Below are 13,676 nucleotides of genomic sequence, written 5' to 3'. Positions count from 1 at the left end.
TCCAGTGGTGGGCCTTGAAAAGATACACTGCTGCAGGAGCATACAGCCCTGAAAACACACATTTTCTGGCAGGGAGGTCATACAAAGGTAGTGTCTTTCTAGACACACACACACACACACACACACACACACACACACACACACACACACACACACACACACGTACAGTATCATGTGTGTGTGCTTGTGTGTGTGTGTGAAAGAGGTAGAGAAGGAGAGAATTTTTCATGAATATATTTAACGTTAGAGGGATGTAATAAGCCTATGGAGGTGAGTGATAGTGGTGCTATCTGCGTAGCAGGAGCCTATAGCCAGGTAAGTTACAGGAGAGGACAGAACAAATGGTTCCACCGGCGCTGAAAATGAGCAGCCGGGAGAAGAGGATAGGACGAGGCGTGGAGGAGAGAGGGAAAATGAGGTAAAGAGAAAATGACCGCAGCAAGATGACTGAGAGAGAGATGAGAGAGTGATGAGACAGATGCAGACACAAAGAAACAAGTGGGAAGTCTGGCAGAGAGACGTGGAGAGAGACAGAGAGAGAGAGAGAGCAAGAGCGAGAGAGAAAATGTACTGAAAGATAAGGGCGAGGGAGAAGCTGCGGAGAGAAATTGCAGGGAGAGAGGGAGGAGAGAGGCAGGGACACGAAGACGGAGCAAAAGCAGGGATAGACAGAAGCGAAACAATTCATTTTCGCTGACAGTCAGCACTGAGATCCATAAGCGAACGGCTAAATATAACTCACAGATTCAACATTCAGAGAAGCTTTAGCCTTTTACCACAGTGAAGAGTGGAGAGGAGAGAAAACTCAGACTCCCACTGAGCTGGTTGCATAATGAAACACGTTGTTTTCCCATAGACACGGTTAATTAAAGTGTCAGATAATAACCCGGATCATTAGTGTGAAATGTGTATTTGTGATACCCCCATAAAACCCCTGCTGTAATAAAAATCAGAAGGTTAACACATTAAAGAGCTGAGAATGTAAAGCTGCTTCATAGTCTGCAGCAAACATATCAACATGTCATAAAAGCTGGAGCGCTGAAGTCCAATAAACCCCGGGACAGGTTTATCTTGCACTCCAGGGCCTGAGTAGGGATTAGGTGACCATAAATAATGGTCTGAAAGCTCTGGATCTTACATTACCTTGAGTCTGGGGCCGGGCTGATGGTGGGAACTACGGCCGGGCCCTTGAACGAAGCTTTAAACGAGACTCTGACTGAGGCTGGATCTGGAGCAGCAGTTTTAAATTTGGCCGAGGCGGAGGGTGTAAGGGTGGATGAAGCAGGAGTTGGAGCTGGAGCTTTGACTGGACTGAGGGATCTAGCCGGGGCCAATGCAGGTTCTGGAGAGGGGGTCGGGGGGGTTGGAGGGGAGGAGGTGCTGTCGGCCTCGATGGACGCCAGGGGGGGCAAACACAGACGGATACGGTGTTTGTCCACCTGATGGGCTGGGACGTACCTGACACTGAGGGTAGGGGGGTAGTGGGAACAGAGATGTGGAGGGTGGGGAGAAAACATTTAAAATATTAAAATGACATATGTTCTATCGTTACTGTATTTTTACAGCTACATATTTACATCACTTCTAACACAAAACAATGAAAAGTGGATGACAGGGAACAAGACAAATGACATGGCACTTAGTGGATGGTTTCTATGTATGATAAATAGATAGATGCACAATAAAGAATAATAGAAATCAAAGCATGAAAATGTATATCCAGGCTGCATATGGTTAGGAAGCATATTGTGACTTCTGATTGTCGCCATGAGATTCAGCAAAATCCTATCAATCCTATCATCAACCATAACTCTTGGTAAGAAAGCGGAAAAGCAGAATTTACAGGATTCTGAACTGACTGATGCTTCAAGTACAACAGAGGATTAAGTCCATGTTGAAGAATTTCTTATTACAGATTTCAAGTAATTTAATTTATGAGATTAAAGTCGTAATTGAGAGAAGGTTGTGAGATAATGAAAACAATGTAATAATATTAAAAGAGCAAAGTTGTAATTTAACAAGAATAAAGTTATAATATTAGATAACAAAGTCGTAATTTAATGAATAACGGTTATAATAATAGAGGACTTAAGTTGTAATTTAACCAAAACGATATTACGATAATAAAGTCTTACTTTGATAAGAAAAAATTGAACAATTAGGAAATAACCCATGCTAAGGAGAAGAACCCATCCTCTCCATAGTTCCACCAACTTTACAGTCGACCACCATCATTTTTTAACAATTTCCTCAAACTCTGTGTTGTTATTTATTCACAACACCATTATAAAGTCCTTATCCATAATAATTATCCAGCACTAAATAGGAGAGGGAGAAACTGGACACCTGAAGTGATGTGCAATAAGTGTAAAAGTCGTTATTAAACATTAAGCAACTAACTATTAAGTTGTTATTCGTTTAGACCTGAAAAACAATCAGTAAACAACATTTACTAAATACTGTCTGGCTTGTCACATGAGTTTTTCAAGTGCTCTAAAATTATGGATGTCATCAGTGCCGCTTTTACTGCCATTGAAACAAGATGGCAAAAAAAAGTGAGAAAAATAAGGGTACTAAATGTGTGCATTTCTAAAAGTTTCTGAAACATAATCCCTGATCGGAATCACTGCTAAAAAGTTGTCAGTTAACTTAAGTGTCAAGGACATCGTCAAAGCCCGCCCCCCCTCATCCCAATTCTATTCTTATGTGACGTGAAGTATAGACGAAGCGTTTGAACCTGCTAATTTATCTGCTCCACTCGTGGTGGCAGATTGAATATGGAGATCTCCTGTGCTGAGCTGTTTTAACTGAGTTGTGTGGACGGCCTGTCTTCTCTCACCAGAGGCAGTTTGATAGTGACAGGCCTTCACCCGTCTACGTCTCTGCTTTATTCTGAGGCTGCCAACGCAACCCGTCTGCCTCCACTATCTGTCTGTTGGTCTGCAGTGCTGTCAGGAGCACGCAGTGTAAACGGGTGAGAGTTTTGTTGGTGCATGTGTGTGCTATAGAGAACGTGTGTGTTCATCCTGGTGTGCATCGTGTGCATCTACGAGAGCCTCTTCAAACCGCTCTTTTATTCAGAGCCGCGCTGTTCAAGGTGAGATGAGGGATGAATTATTCAAAGATATTTCCCATCGCAGGAAAAAGGTGTTTTTGGAGGTTAGACCATTGAAAGACTGCTTGTGCATGTGCGTGTGTGTGTGTGTGTGTGTGTGTGTGTGTGTGTGTGTGTGTTTGTGTATGTGTGTGTGTGAGAGAGAGAGAGGTGGAGGGAGAGAAAGAGATGCTGAAAGAGAGTGAGTGGGTGTTTTGCGAGGCAGCAGGGTGGTGGAGGTGGGGCATGGCAGCTGTATTGTCTATGTGGAACCATAACCGCTGATGTTAGAACAAGTAATAATTTACCCAATTTCCCCTCAGGCAATATTTAAAATTTCATCATCTAATCTAATTTAACATGAGTGCGGCTCGTCTGTCAACGATGACTGCGGCGTGGAAAACAAGGTGCTAATGGAGTTCCAAGTTGAGTCAAGATCATTTCTAGGTGACGATGGAGTGACAGTGAAAGTCATGCTTGTGACTGCGGACAACACATACTGATATTATACTCACTGGAGTCACAGACATTTATGATGTATGACATATACTCACTCCTTCCAGTCACAACAACTGTCATGAACTGCACGGATAGATCTAGAAAATGTGAGTGGTATTCAGTTACTTTCGTCTTTCAGTGGTTGACTGTTGATTATTATTCCCAAAGAATTCTACATTTGTTCTTAAATACTGACTCTGGCTTTTTTCGTTAAACCATGTGTTTAAACTGTGACAAAATAAGAGGTGCACATGGAGGTAAGATGAATAACTGGCTAAATAACACACTGTCTCTTACACACACACACACACACACACACACACACACACACACACACACACACACACACACACACACACACACATACACACACACACACACACACCCAACAACAACACGCACACACATAAACACACCTATCTTTGATGCTGGGCCCACTGAGCCCATTTTTAGGTCCCAGAGTTTATACAACAGCCAGGATACTAACTGAATAGGCTACGTGTTTCGATTTTAGCAACACAATATAAAAAATCATTCTCCTTTACACAATTGTGAGACATATTGACCGCAGTTTAAAGGCCTAACACTGTGTAACAACAAGTTGAATCACAAGCCGCTGGGCACAGCTGGAAGTGTGGAGGATTAAGGAACCTATTACTGTAATATTAGTAGTGGATGTGGAGAAGGTTGAGAATAGGAAGTCTCACGGCCAATCTCTTCTTCTAATTGCTTTGATAGCAGTTAACTTCCTCCAATTATTTATTGATTGTTTTCTGCATCAACACTTTCTTCTCCAAAGAAGAAACTTGAAAAGGCAGAAATATGGGAAGGAAAATATGAAATATAGGGAAACATTAAAAATAGAGCAGATTTTAAATTTGCAGGTTCTCTGTGTGTAATGATGTCATTTTGTATTGGAATATCTTTTTGTTAGTTCTGCTCCTATAGAGGCAGTCAATTAAACAAATATGAATAAATGTACCTACACCTTGACTTAAATAAGGCTATCCTTCACATCAACAACATTTAGCTATACACATTAATTACTTATAAATTATACATATATTATAATATATTATAATATATATATATTGACCTCTGCAGAGGTCACACTAGCAAGAATAATTGGTGAAAATGCTAATGTGGGTGTGCAGGGTCTTTAAGCCTTTTTCACAGAGGACATTCTGACATGTCCCAGTAGATACAGTAAATCACAATTAGTAACGTCACCGCAACAAAAACTTACCACAGTTTTTTTTTGTTGCCAAGAACAAAAGAAACTCTCCTCTGTCTTGTCAGGATTGCTAAAACATGTCTTGCTGTGACTGTGGTTGATGATGTCGTGTTGTGCGTCAGCGATACAGTCATTTCTCCACAACAATTTAAAGATGTGAAGGTTCAAAAAGCACTGGAGCCATTATAAAGAGGATGAGGCAAACTGTGATGCACATCCACTCACTCAGTGCTTTTACATTCTGACTGAAGATTACTGAGAACAGGTGAGTCATTTAGAGTAAGAAAATATGTCATAGAATTTGTGTGATCTGCATACACCATCATGTAACAATAAGCACCATGCTCAGTTTGTAATGCAGTTGGACAGTGACTGGCCCCTCACCTCATTTCTGGCCCTATGACAGAGTGTCTGCGGAGCGTGGCCCTGGCCTGGGCGTTTGTCAGGTTGGAGGTCGGTTCTCCGTTGAGGGCCAAGATGGCGTCCCCCACCCCCAGCCTGCCATCCTGGCTAACAGAGCCCCCCTGGACCACACTGCGCACCAGCATGCCTGAGCCGTCGTTGATAGCGCTCACCGACATCCCTGCCAACACGCACACATGTACACAAAAAAACACACACACACACAGACACACAGGTGAGTGGAAGGTTGGCTAAGGCTGCTTTGAATACATGCCAGACAGACAGAGAGTGGCTGAAACAAACATCTGACAGTGGCATAATCAGCATAATCAAGACAGACACTAGGCAGATTAGCACACAAACATGGCTACACATGCTTGACATTTACACAGCAACATCCTTCACAGTCGCGCTCGCAATAAGGTGCACGTACACACTCACACCCACAGGGGGCACAGGCCACAGGTGACGAGAGGGGAAACACATGCCAGTCGTACAAACACCTAACTTTGGCATTATCAAATTGGATGCTGGGCGGATTACACAAGCACTTCATTAATGCAAACAGGCAGAAGCAGGTAAATCAGGCGTCACAGACACACACACGCGCACACCTCATGCACACACACACACACACACACACACACACACACACACACACACACAGCAGAGGAGAAAGGCTAGAACAAATTAGGCCGTCTGGTCTATGGCGCCTGTGTTCTACATGGAAATCTAAGGACTAGGCACATCCACAACACTATGGTCGTACATAATTTGAAGTTGATCAAAGAAATGACTTTGGGCTTATTCTTTTTTGATCAAATAAATAGTTTATTGCTTTTAGTGTTACATTCAAATTACAATACAATCATAGTGCCTGGAATACAGTCAACTGGAGACACAGCTACTGACGCTGGACAAAACAAACAGAAGACACACATTTCCATGACATGATAGGATGTTTAAAGAAATGATGTTGGAAGAGTCTCAAAGAAAGTGTTGAAAGGCTAAAACACAGCAACAAAACACATCTATCACAAATCCAAGTTCATCGATGATTTATGGAAAGTAACCACATGAGAGGAGAATCTATTTGTTCTAACCATAACAAAATGTCTTAAGGGTACCGTGACCTTGTAGTAAGTGCATTAGGTTCACAGCATACAGAAATAAGCAAAGATGTTTAATTAATCTGCTTAAATTCATGGGTTTAGACGATCAAGGCAAGAAAACCAACCCTTTTCCTTTCATACACTAAAAGCTGTTCAGGCATTGTAGTGTTAACAGCTTTTTACTGTACATACATGTCTCATCTCCAACATTGGGCATTGAGTCATAAATTCGCACTGAATAAAATTTAACTTTGCACCTAATCATTGGAAGAAATTTAAGTAGTACCGATAAATATTGTGCCACAAACCCCCCATTTTCAAGCCTTACACGTTAACTTTGCCCATGGTGAAGCTTTCAATATGTTTAACTTTGCAAAAACCTAAATCACACAGAAATCTGTAAAACCCTGATCCACATTTTGATTTCCAGAAAACAACTATGCTACTTTAATATCTCAGCAATAAAACCTGCAATATTTCAAACACACTAAAACCAAAGAATGCAGTGACACACAGACTGGTGGTTATGACCTTGAATTCCTCTACCTATGACAATTTACATAATTTCAAACTTTCTCACACACAAACACACATTTGCGCACACACACACATGCAGTGTCTTACTAGAGTACATATCCAGAATATAAACAAGTTTATTTCCTTATGTTTTGCATAGTGCCCTTAGATGAAAGTGCAGGAGCGCTGTACACCCTGTTGTTTGCCCAACTTCATGTTTGAACAGCCAAACATTCGACTTGGAGCACTTAAGACAATTTACTCTCAACACTTTGGTAGAAAAATAACTATATTCAAATAATTTCAAAGTATTAAAGTAATAAATAGTCATTGGTTTCAATATTACTTCTTATTTCTCAAAGTGTTGGCCTTTCATGCACCCCCTTACTAGTCTCTCAAACACTCACACACATACACACACAGTTTCCACATCCGCTCTCAGGTACGAGGAGCACACCACTTCACCACTCCTCTTCAGGGCAGCCGTCATCACCGCCTATTAGTGTCATTATCGCCGTGCCGGCGACGTACACACACCAAGACATCATCACCATGAGAAAGACGGAGAACATACCAAGGCTACGGTTGCCCCGGACAACAGTGATTGACTTCTCAAAGCTGGTGTGGGGAAGCGGAGGAGGGGCTTGCTGCCTGTCGTTGTCCATGATGCCGAAGCGATAACGTGGCTGGTTTTCCTGCGAGAGAGAGACAAACAAAGGGCAGGAAGGTGAGATAACAAATACATCATACGTGAGTAGGGCCTTGTCCTAATTCACCCCTTAGTCCCACCACTTGGCCCTAACCCTTCTTTTTGTGCGTGGCCGTAGAGGGGTAGTGTTGTACCGTTTCTCTATGTGATGTAAGGCCAGTTGCTACCTAGCCCTTCAAACTACCTTGCTAGCATAGTGCATTCAGGGCACCCCTATAAACGAAATGGCAGTCGGAAATGGCTGAATGCTTCACGAATGCAAAAAGCTAATTAACATGGGGATCGCTGCAGGGCAAATGTTAATGAGACATCTTGTAAAATAACCATTGAAAATGTGTTTCAGGAAAATTGCTATTCATGACTCACTGATCTTTAGTCAATTTAGTGGCAATTGATCAACTATCCTAGATGCTGATATTTGACAAAACAATAAGTACTTTTATGTACTCAAAGTGCGAAAGGAAAAGCCATTACAGTTTTTTCTAAAGAGAGCCTAGAAAACCTGTTGCAAGTCTCATGGCAATCCATCCTGAAGTTGTCAAGCTAACAACAAATGGGAACTGATCCACTGGCGTCCAAGGTGTACCCCGCTACTCAAGCAGTGTCAGTCGGGATTGACTCAAGCCCATCATGCCAAACTCAAAGGACAAGCGGTATAGATAATGGATGAATGGATGGATGGAAAGACATAGCAATAGTGGTGGACAACTGCAGATTTGCAAATGCCATGGAGCGCTGAAGTGTTACTATCATTTCTATCACTATTCTTTCACTATTATTGACAAAACAATTTCAAACATCTCTTAAGTCCTATGAATAATTCTGAGATTTGAAACAAGCAAAAAGTTAAGACTCCCTTGGTCCTTCCCCCCGGGAACTTCACAAAGACGAAGGGTTCTTCTTTGAACCATCACAGAAAGTACAAGCCGCACTGAAACTCTAGAGCTACCTTTGCAACAAGTCTGTCTTTGATGTGAGCGCTGACACTAGCTGAGTCTCTTTGTGTGTGTGTGTGTGTGTGTGTGTGTGTGTAGGAAACAGTGTGGCAGAAATGAATGTCCTTGCGATAGCCCAGGTGCCAATTTCTTGCAAGCGGTAAGCACTTTTCTTTGAGAGGCAATTGTTGGTAATTAAGCAAAAGCGAATACAAAAGACTTCCTCAATAGCTCCGAGTTGAGGCCACAATGGAGGAACAAGTCTTTGACACTGAGCACTTTCTTTATACCTGACCCAGTGATATTGATACAGCCGCCTCTAAGCTCCCCATTATAGAACGTGCCCAGAGAGAACAAACACTGTCATGGTAATCTCCTTCAGAGCAGCTACAACTTCTACCAGCAGAATCTCAGGTTTGGCAATGAGCAACGCTTCCTGTGTGATGGCATGAGAGATTCAGACTGTTGGAGTGTTACTGTAACTGTCACTGCAGAGATGTTCCCTGCTGAGACTAAAACCTTGGGCGTACGCTCATCACCATGGATCCTCTTAGATGATACATGATTATTCAACACTGTATTTCACACTGTATTTCTCTTTTATTAAGTTTATGGACTAAATTACGCATCTACCTAATAAAGCCAGAAATCTTGGTCTGTCTGTCTGAATGTGGAGCTCATATCTCTAGAATTGTTCTTCTTATCAGCTGCACATTTGGTTTGAGTATTGTCAAGGGTCCAAGGATGCACAGTGTGGAATTTGGGGTTTGGGACATTCAGTATTTTCAAGATAAATAAACTTTGATTAAACAGGTGATCGGCGGCTACGACTAATCAATGTAATAATGTAACTGTTTAGAATGGACAGTGCACTAGTTCTGGAAACGCTGACAATTACTACAATTCATTTTTGCATATATATGATCTACATGCAGTTCATGCAAAACATGAAAGACAGTGGAGGGGGTTGTGGTGATAATGTACCAAGAGATTAAGTTTAAATGATTTGTGAAGTTTAGACAATACTGCAGCATATAATGTAACAATTCTCAATTCTCATGTTGATGTACTTTGCCCTTTGCTCTCCTGTGGTACCCCAAGAATGTGAATGGCACCTCGCAATGTTTTTGCCATCCACAAACTATCCAGTAACATCATTCTTTCCACTGACTGATGCTTATCTCCGACTCACCGTTCTTTTGTAACCCTGTTGGCCGAAGCTGTTGTCCTCAGGGTGGAAAGTGTTGGCGAAAGCCTCGGCCGCTCTAGCTAGCAGGCCGAGCTGAGTGTGATTCTCAGTGTCATCGCAGGAGGCCCGCAAGCTCCTCTCTGAGATTGGCGTCAAGCCGCCACACAGTTCCAGCTGAAAATACGAAAAAATGTCAAAGTTGCAAAAAAGTACTGAGTTGTAAGAAACAAATAAAGAGAAAAGTGTCTGTGCTTTAAAAGTAAGCGAATTCACACAGAGGCAAACAGGCTAAAGGAGGGGACTGTGAATTAGACACCCTCTTCTCCTCTCCCCTTCTCTCCATCTGTAGTGTTGTCGAGCATTGTGTTCATCTCTCAGACGCATTAAAAATTCAAATGGCTTGTAACTGGATTCTCTGCTCCTTGTTACCAAGCCACAGCTCAAAACAAAAAGGGGAAGAAATACAGTACTCGCAAGATAGTCTACACTTGTGTACTTGTACTGCATAGCTGCGGCTTTTTTTAGATGATAAATTAATAGTTTGATGAAAATTGAATGAAGTAAAAAAGACACTTGAATTTATGGGTGGAAAACATGTTGTAATGTGATGAGGTAAAGTACTGTACAGTTTTGCCATTCACCCATTCACACACACGTTCATACATTGCATCTGCAGCACTTTCTCTCTCAAACATCACTCATACACTGTTGGCACGGCCGTCTGGAATTCAGTATTTTGCCCGAGGACACTTTGGGTCATGGAATCAGGGAAACTGGGATCAAACATGCAACCTTCTTGTTAGTGGACATACCGCTCTAACCCCTAAGCCACAGCTACCCTTACTGCCCCTGCAATTTTTATATTTGATATCTTCATAAAAGCACATTGAGATGAAATACCTACATTTTCAAGGCATTTCAACTATCTGCAATAGCCAAATCTCTAAAAAGTTCAAGATAATACACATATACTCTAATAAAGGATCATCGCTCTCCTTTGTTGTGAAGTTTCTTTCCTTTAAGTTAAAAGTGCTATGTCTCAAATATGAAACTATAAGTAATGTGTCTCACACAAATACTGAAATAAACATCTAATGAAATGAAATCGTGGGCTGCCCAGGACGCCCAGCAGTTAAGGTGCTGTTGACTCCGAGCTGAGACTATGAACTTTATTGGATGTATTCCCCACCGCTCCCATCATTACCCTCTGCTGACAGATATCAAATCAAACACTTAAATTTAATTATCTGCACATACCGGCAGGGGTTTGGCAACACCGATGCGGACAGGGCCATAACCAGTGGATTTAAGGACATACACAGCATAATCCAGGCTGGAACCCTCCAGGTCAGTATCATTGACAAACATGAGGCGGTCGCCGGGCAGCAGGCGACCATCTTGATCTGCTACACCCCCAGGCACCATGGAGCGGATGACCAGCACTGTTTTAGTGACATCTTCCGGATCCTGGAGTGAAAAAAAAGAGTATAGTCGGGTTACTGAAGATATTGAGAAACATTTGTTGCATAAATTAAAACGAGAGATTAAACAACAGGATGAAAGAGAATTTTTTTATTATAGGAAAAGAAAAAATTGACTAGTTGGTCTCATAGAGGAGCAGTCAGATTTAATAAAGCTGCTATGTCTTAACATGGCTTGAAAGTCTTGGAACATAAATGCACAGAATACAACAATTCTCCCTGTAGAATACAAGAGTGTCTGCTTCTCTATTCTCTTGGTGTTCTCCCGATCCAACCTGACACCGATATTCTTCGACTGTAGCCTATTGCTGTCTGTTCTATTTGTAGAAAGACTCGGGGGCACGTCTCTGACCTGGTAGTCCAGGATACTGAAGCCCAGGCCCGACTCGCCTTTCTCCAGCTCGACCACCTGAGCCTCTCTCTCCCACATGGCCAAGGGAGGTGACATGGGTGGTACGCCACGCTTGGTGATGTCCTCAGCCGTAGGACAGGGGATGACACAACCCTGGTCCAACTGGAACAAGAGGGGGGGAGAGAGGACACAGAGAAGAATATCATTTCAGTTGCATTTTGAATTGTACTTTTAAATGCAGAGTAGATGTAGTTTATATGGACTTAAGGAAAAGGATTTGAACACGTATAATAAGCCCCACTGCCTTTACCTTGTCATTGAACTCAGCCAGCAGCTCTTTCAGGGTGAGGCGGACTTCATCATCATCTTCCTCATCACTGTCTGGAATTGAAGGGGGGGCGACTCGGGAGCACACCAGACATACATGGATCGGCAGCTCCTTCAGAAGATTGACCACCTCCTTATGTGTCTCTCCAATGAGAGGGATCCCATTCACCTGGCAGGAGGATAAATTGTGTATTAATATGTATAAATATAAAACTGTCTATTATAAATAATGAATGTAAAATTAATATTATTCAAAATGTGAAATAGAAGACAGAAAGAATAATTGTAATATTAAAGAATGATACAAAATAAATAAATAAAACAAGTATAACAAAGAGAAGTATAATTATGTTGTAAGGTGACTTAAAAATTAAAGTGAGTTCAGACCACAAGTAAAACCACATATATCAATTTTTTTTAAAGCAATTTAAAAGAGGAAGAGAATATAAGAATATAGTGATTATACAAAATATTTGATTCTCCATTATATGTACATGTACTACTGTGTACAATATATTTAATACATACACAAAAAGTGAATGGTTGGTTGCGTTTCTCTATACCATATTGTAGAGTCTCAATTTCTGTGTTATGTACTTTGATTTGAAAGACAAGGCAGTTAGCCGTGGATAACGTCTCCAAGACGAGCTCCGGTACAATGACTGCTCATCATGATGAGTGATATGTGTGGGTGTCTGAACTTGCACCAGTGGAAGGGAAGGAGGGCAAGTTCTCCCCCTACAGTACAGGCACAGCTGCACAGAGGCACACACACTCACACCCACCTCCTTAAAACTGATTTCACTGCCTTAAGGGAAAAAAGTTTCATAGTTTCCTTGACATTCTGAGAAAACCATACTTTACCGTATGGTTCAAGCTAGAATGTCTTGTGTATATGTAGGTATTGGAAATGCATGATGCTACCAAGTAGTGTAACTGTTCTGTAACTGTGCTTTAAAGACCAGGTTATTATTACCATATGGCTATTATTATTACAGTTTTCGTTTGCATTTGTTTGTGTGTTAGCCGGATAACACCCAAAAATATATATATATTACACTTTGAGGCGGGTAAGGCCTAACCCAAGGAAGAACCTATACAATTTTGGTGCAAATCTGGATCAGGGGAGGGAACCATGAATTTATTTTTCACTTTCTTAAACAGCGTTTTCATTATTTTTGTTGATTTCTCAAAAAGTATAAATATATTTTTTAAATTAGCACATTCAGGAGCCTGCTATTTATGAGTGCAGATGAAAATAGAATTCCAGATCTAGTGAATTTAAATGTGGTTTCATAAGTGGACTGTTGGCACACTACTGACTACTCAAATGCTTGAAAGCTGGAAACACGAGAGAAACTATGGTTGTGTGAACTGATGATGATCCATGACGGAACATTTTTATGATCCATCCACTTATATTCCTCAAGATGTGCCGAAGTCATCCTTCCCTCACGGATCATATCTTTGTCGACTGACTAAAAGGATGAGTAGCAGAACACTGGGCTGAGAGGATCAGCTTCAGTTGGTTACCTCCAATATCTGGTCTCCAGTGAAGATCTTATCGCTTTGGCCAATGGGCCCCTCAGGTAAGACGGAGCACAGGTAATGATGTCCTGCCCGAGCCTCCAGACTGATGCCCAGACCACTTGTCTCGCTGAAACGCTCCAGCTGACACACCTAAGAGAGCACAGGGACAAATGAGCGGTGGAAAACAAGGGAAGAAAAGCAGATACTTCATACTGTAGAAAGTAAGTAGTGTTTTTGTCTGTAGATGAGTAATTGTGTATATATTATTATGATTATGTTATTATGTACTTCTAATAA

At 41.6% G+C, this 13,676-nt stretch overlaps 1 protein-coding gene across 1 annotated transcript in view; it reads right to left on the bottom strand.

Annotated features, from left to right (window-relative positions):
* Nucleotides 1-13,676, bottom strand: part of LOC133026230 (multiple PDZ domain protein-like) — a 37,339-nt gene that overhangs the window by 14,959 nt on the left and 8,704 nt on the right. Inside the window, exons 13-20 of the mRNA XM_061093099.1 lie at nt 13,383-13,529; nt 11,833-12,018; nt 11,523-11,684; nt 10,947-11,156; nt 9,693-9,863; nt 7,431-7,551; nt 5,211-5,409; nt 1,144-1,464 (exon numbers count right to left, since the gene is read on the bottom strand). Coding sequence (XP_060949082.1) covers nt 1,144-1,464; nt 5,211-5,409; nt 7,431-7,551; nt 9,693-9,863; nt 10,947-11,156; nt 11,523-11,684; nt 11,833-12,018; nt 13,383-13,529 — 1,517 coding nt within the window. The remainder of the gene's footprint in view (nt 1-1,143; nt 1,465-5,210; nt 5,410-7,430; nt 7,552-9,692; nt 9,864-10,946; nt 11,157-11,522; nt 11,685-11,832; nt 12,019-13,382; nt 13,530-13,676) is intronic.

This window comes from Limanda limanda, chromosome 2 (assembly GCF_963576545.1).
Source record: "Limanda limanda chromosome 2, fLimLim1.1, whole genome shotgun sequence".
Classification (NCBI taxonomy): domain Eukaryota; kingdom Metazoa; phylum Chordata; class Actinopteri; order Pleuronectiformes; family Pleuronectidae; genus Limanda; species Limanda limanda.
The sequence above is the reverse complement of the archived record's forward strand: the minus strand, read 5'-3'. Positions and strand labels throughout refer to the sequence as shown.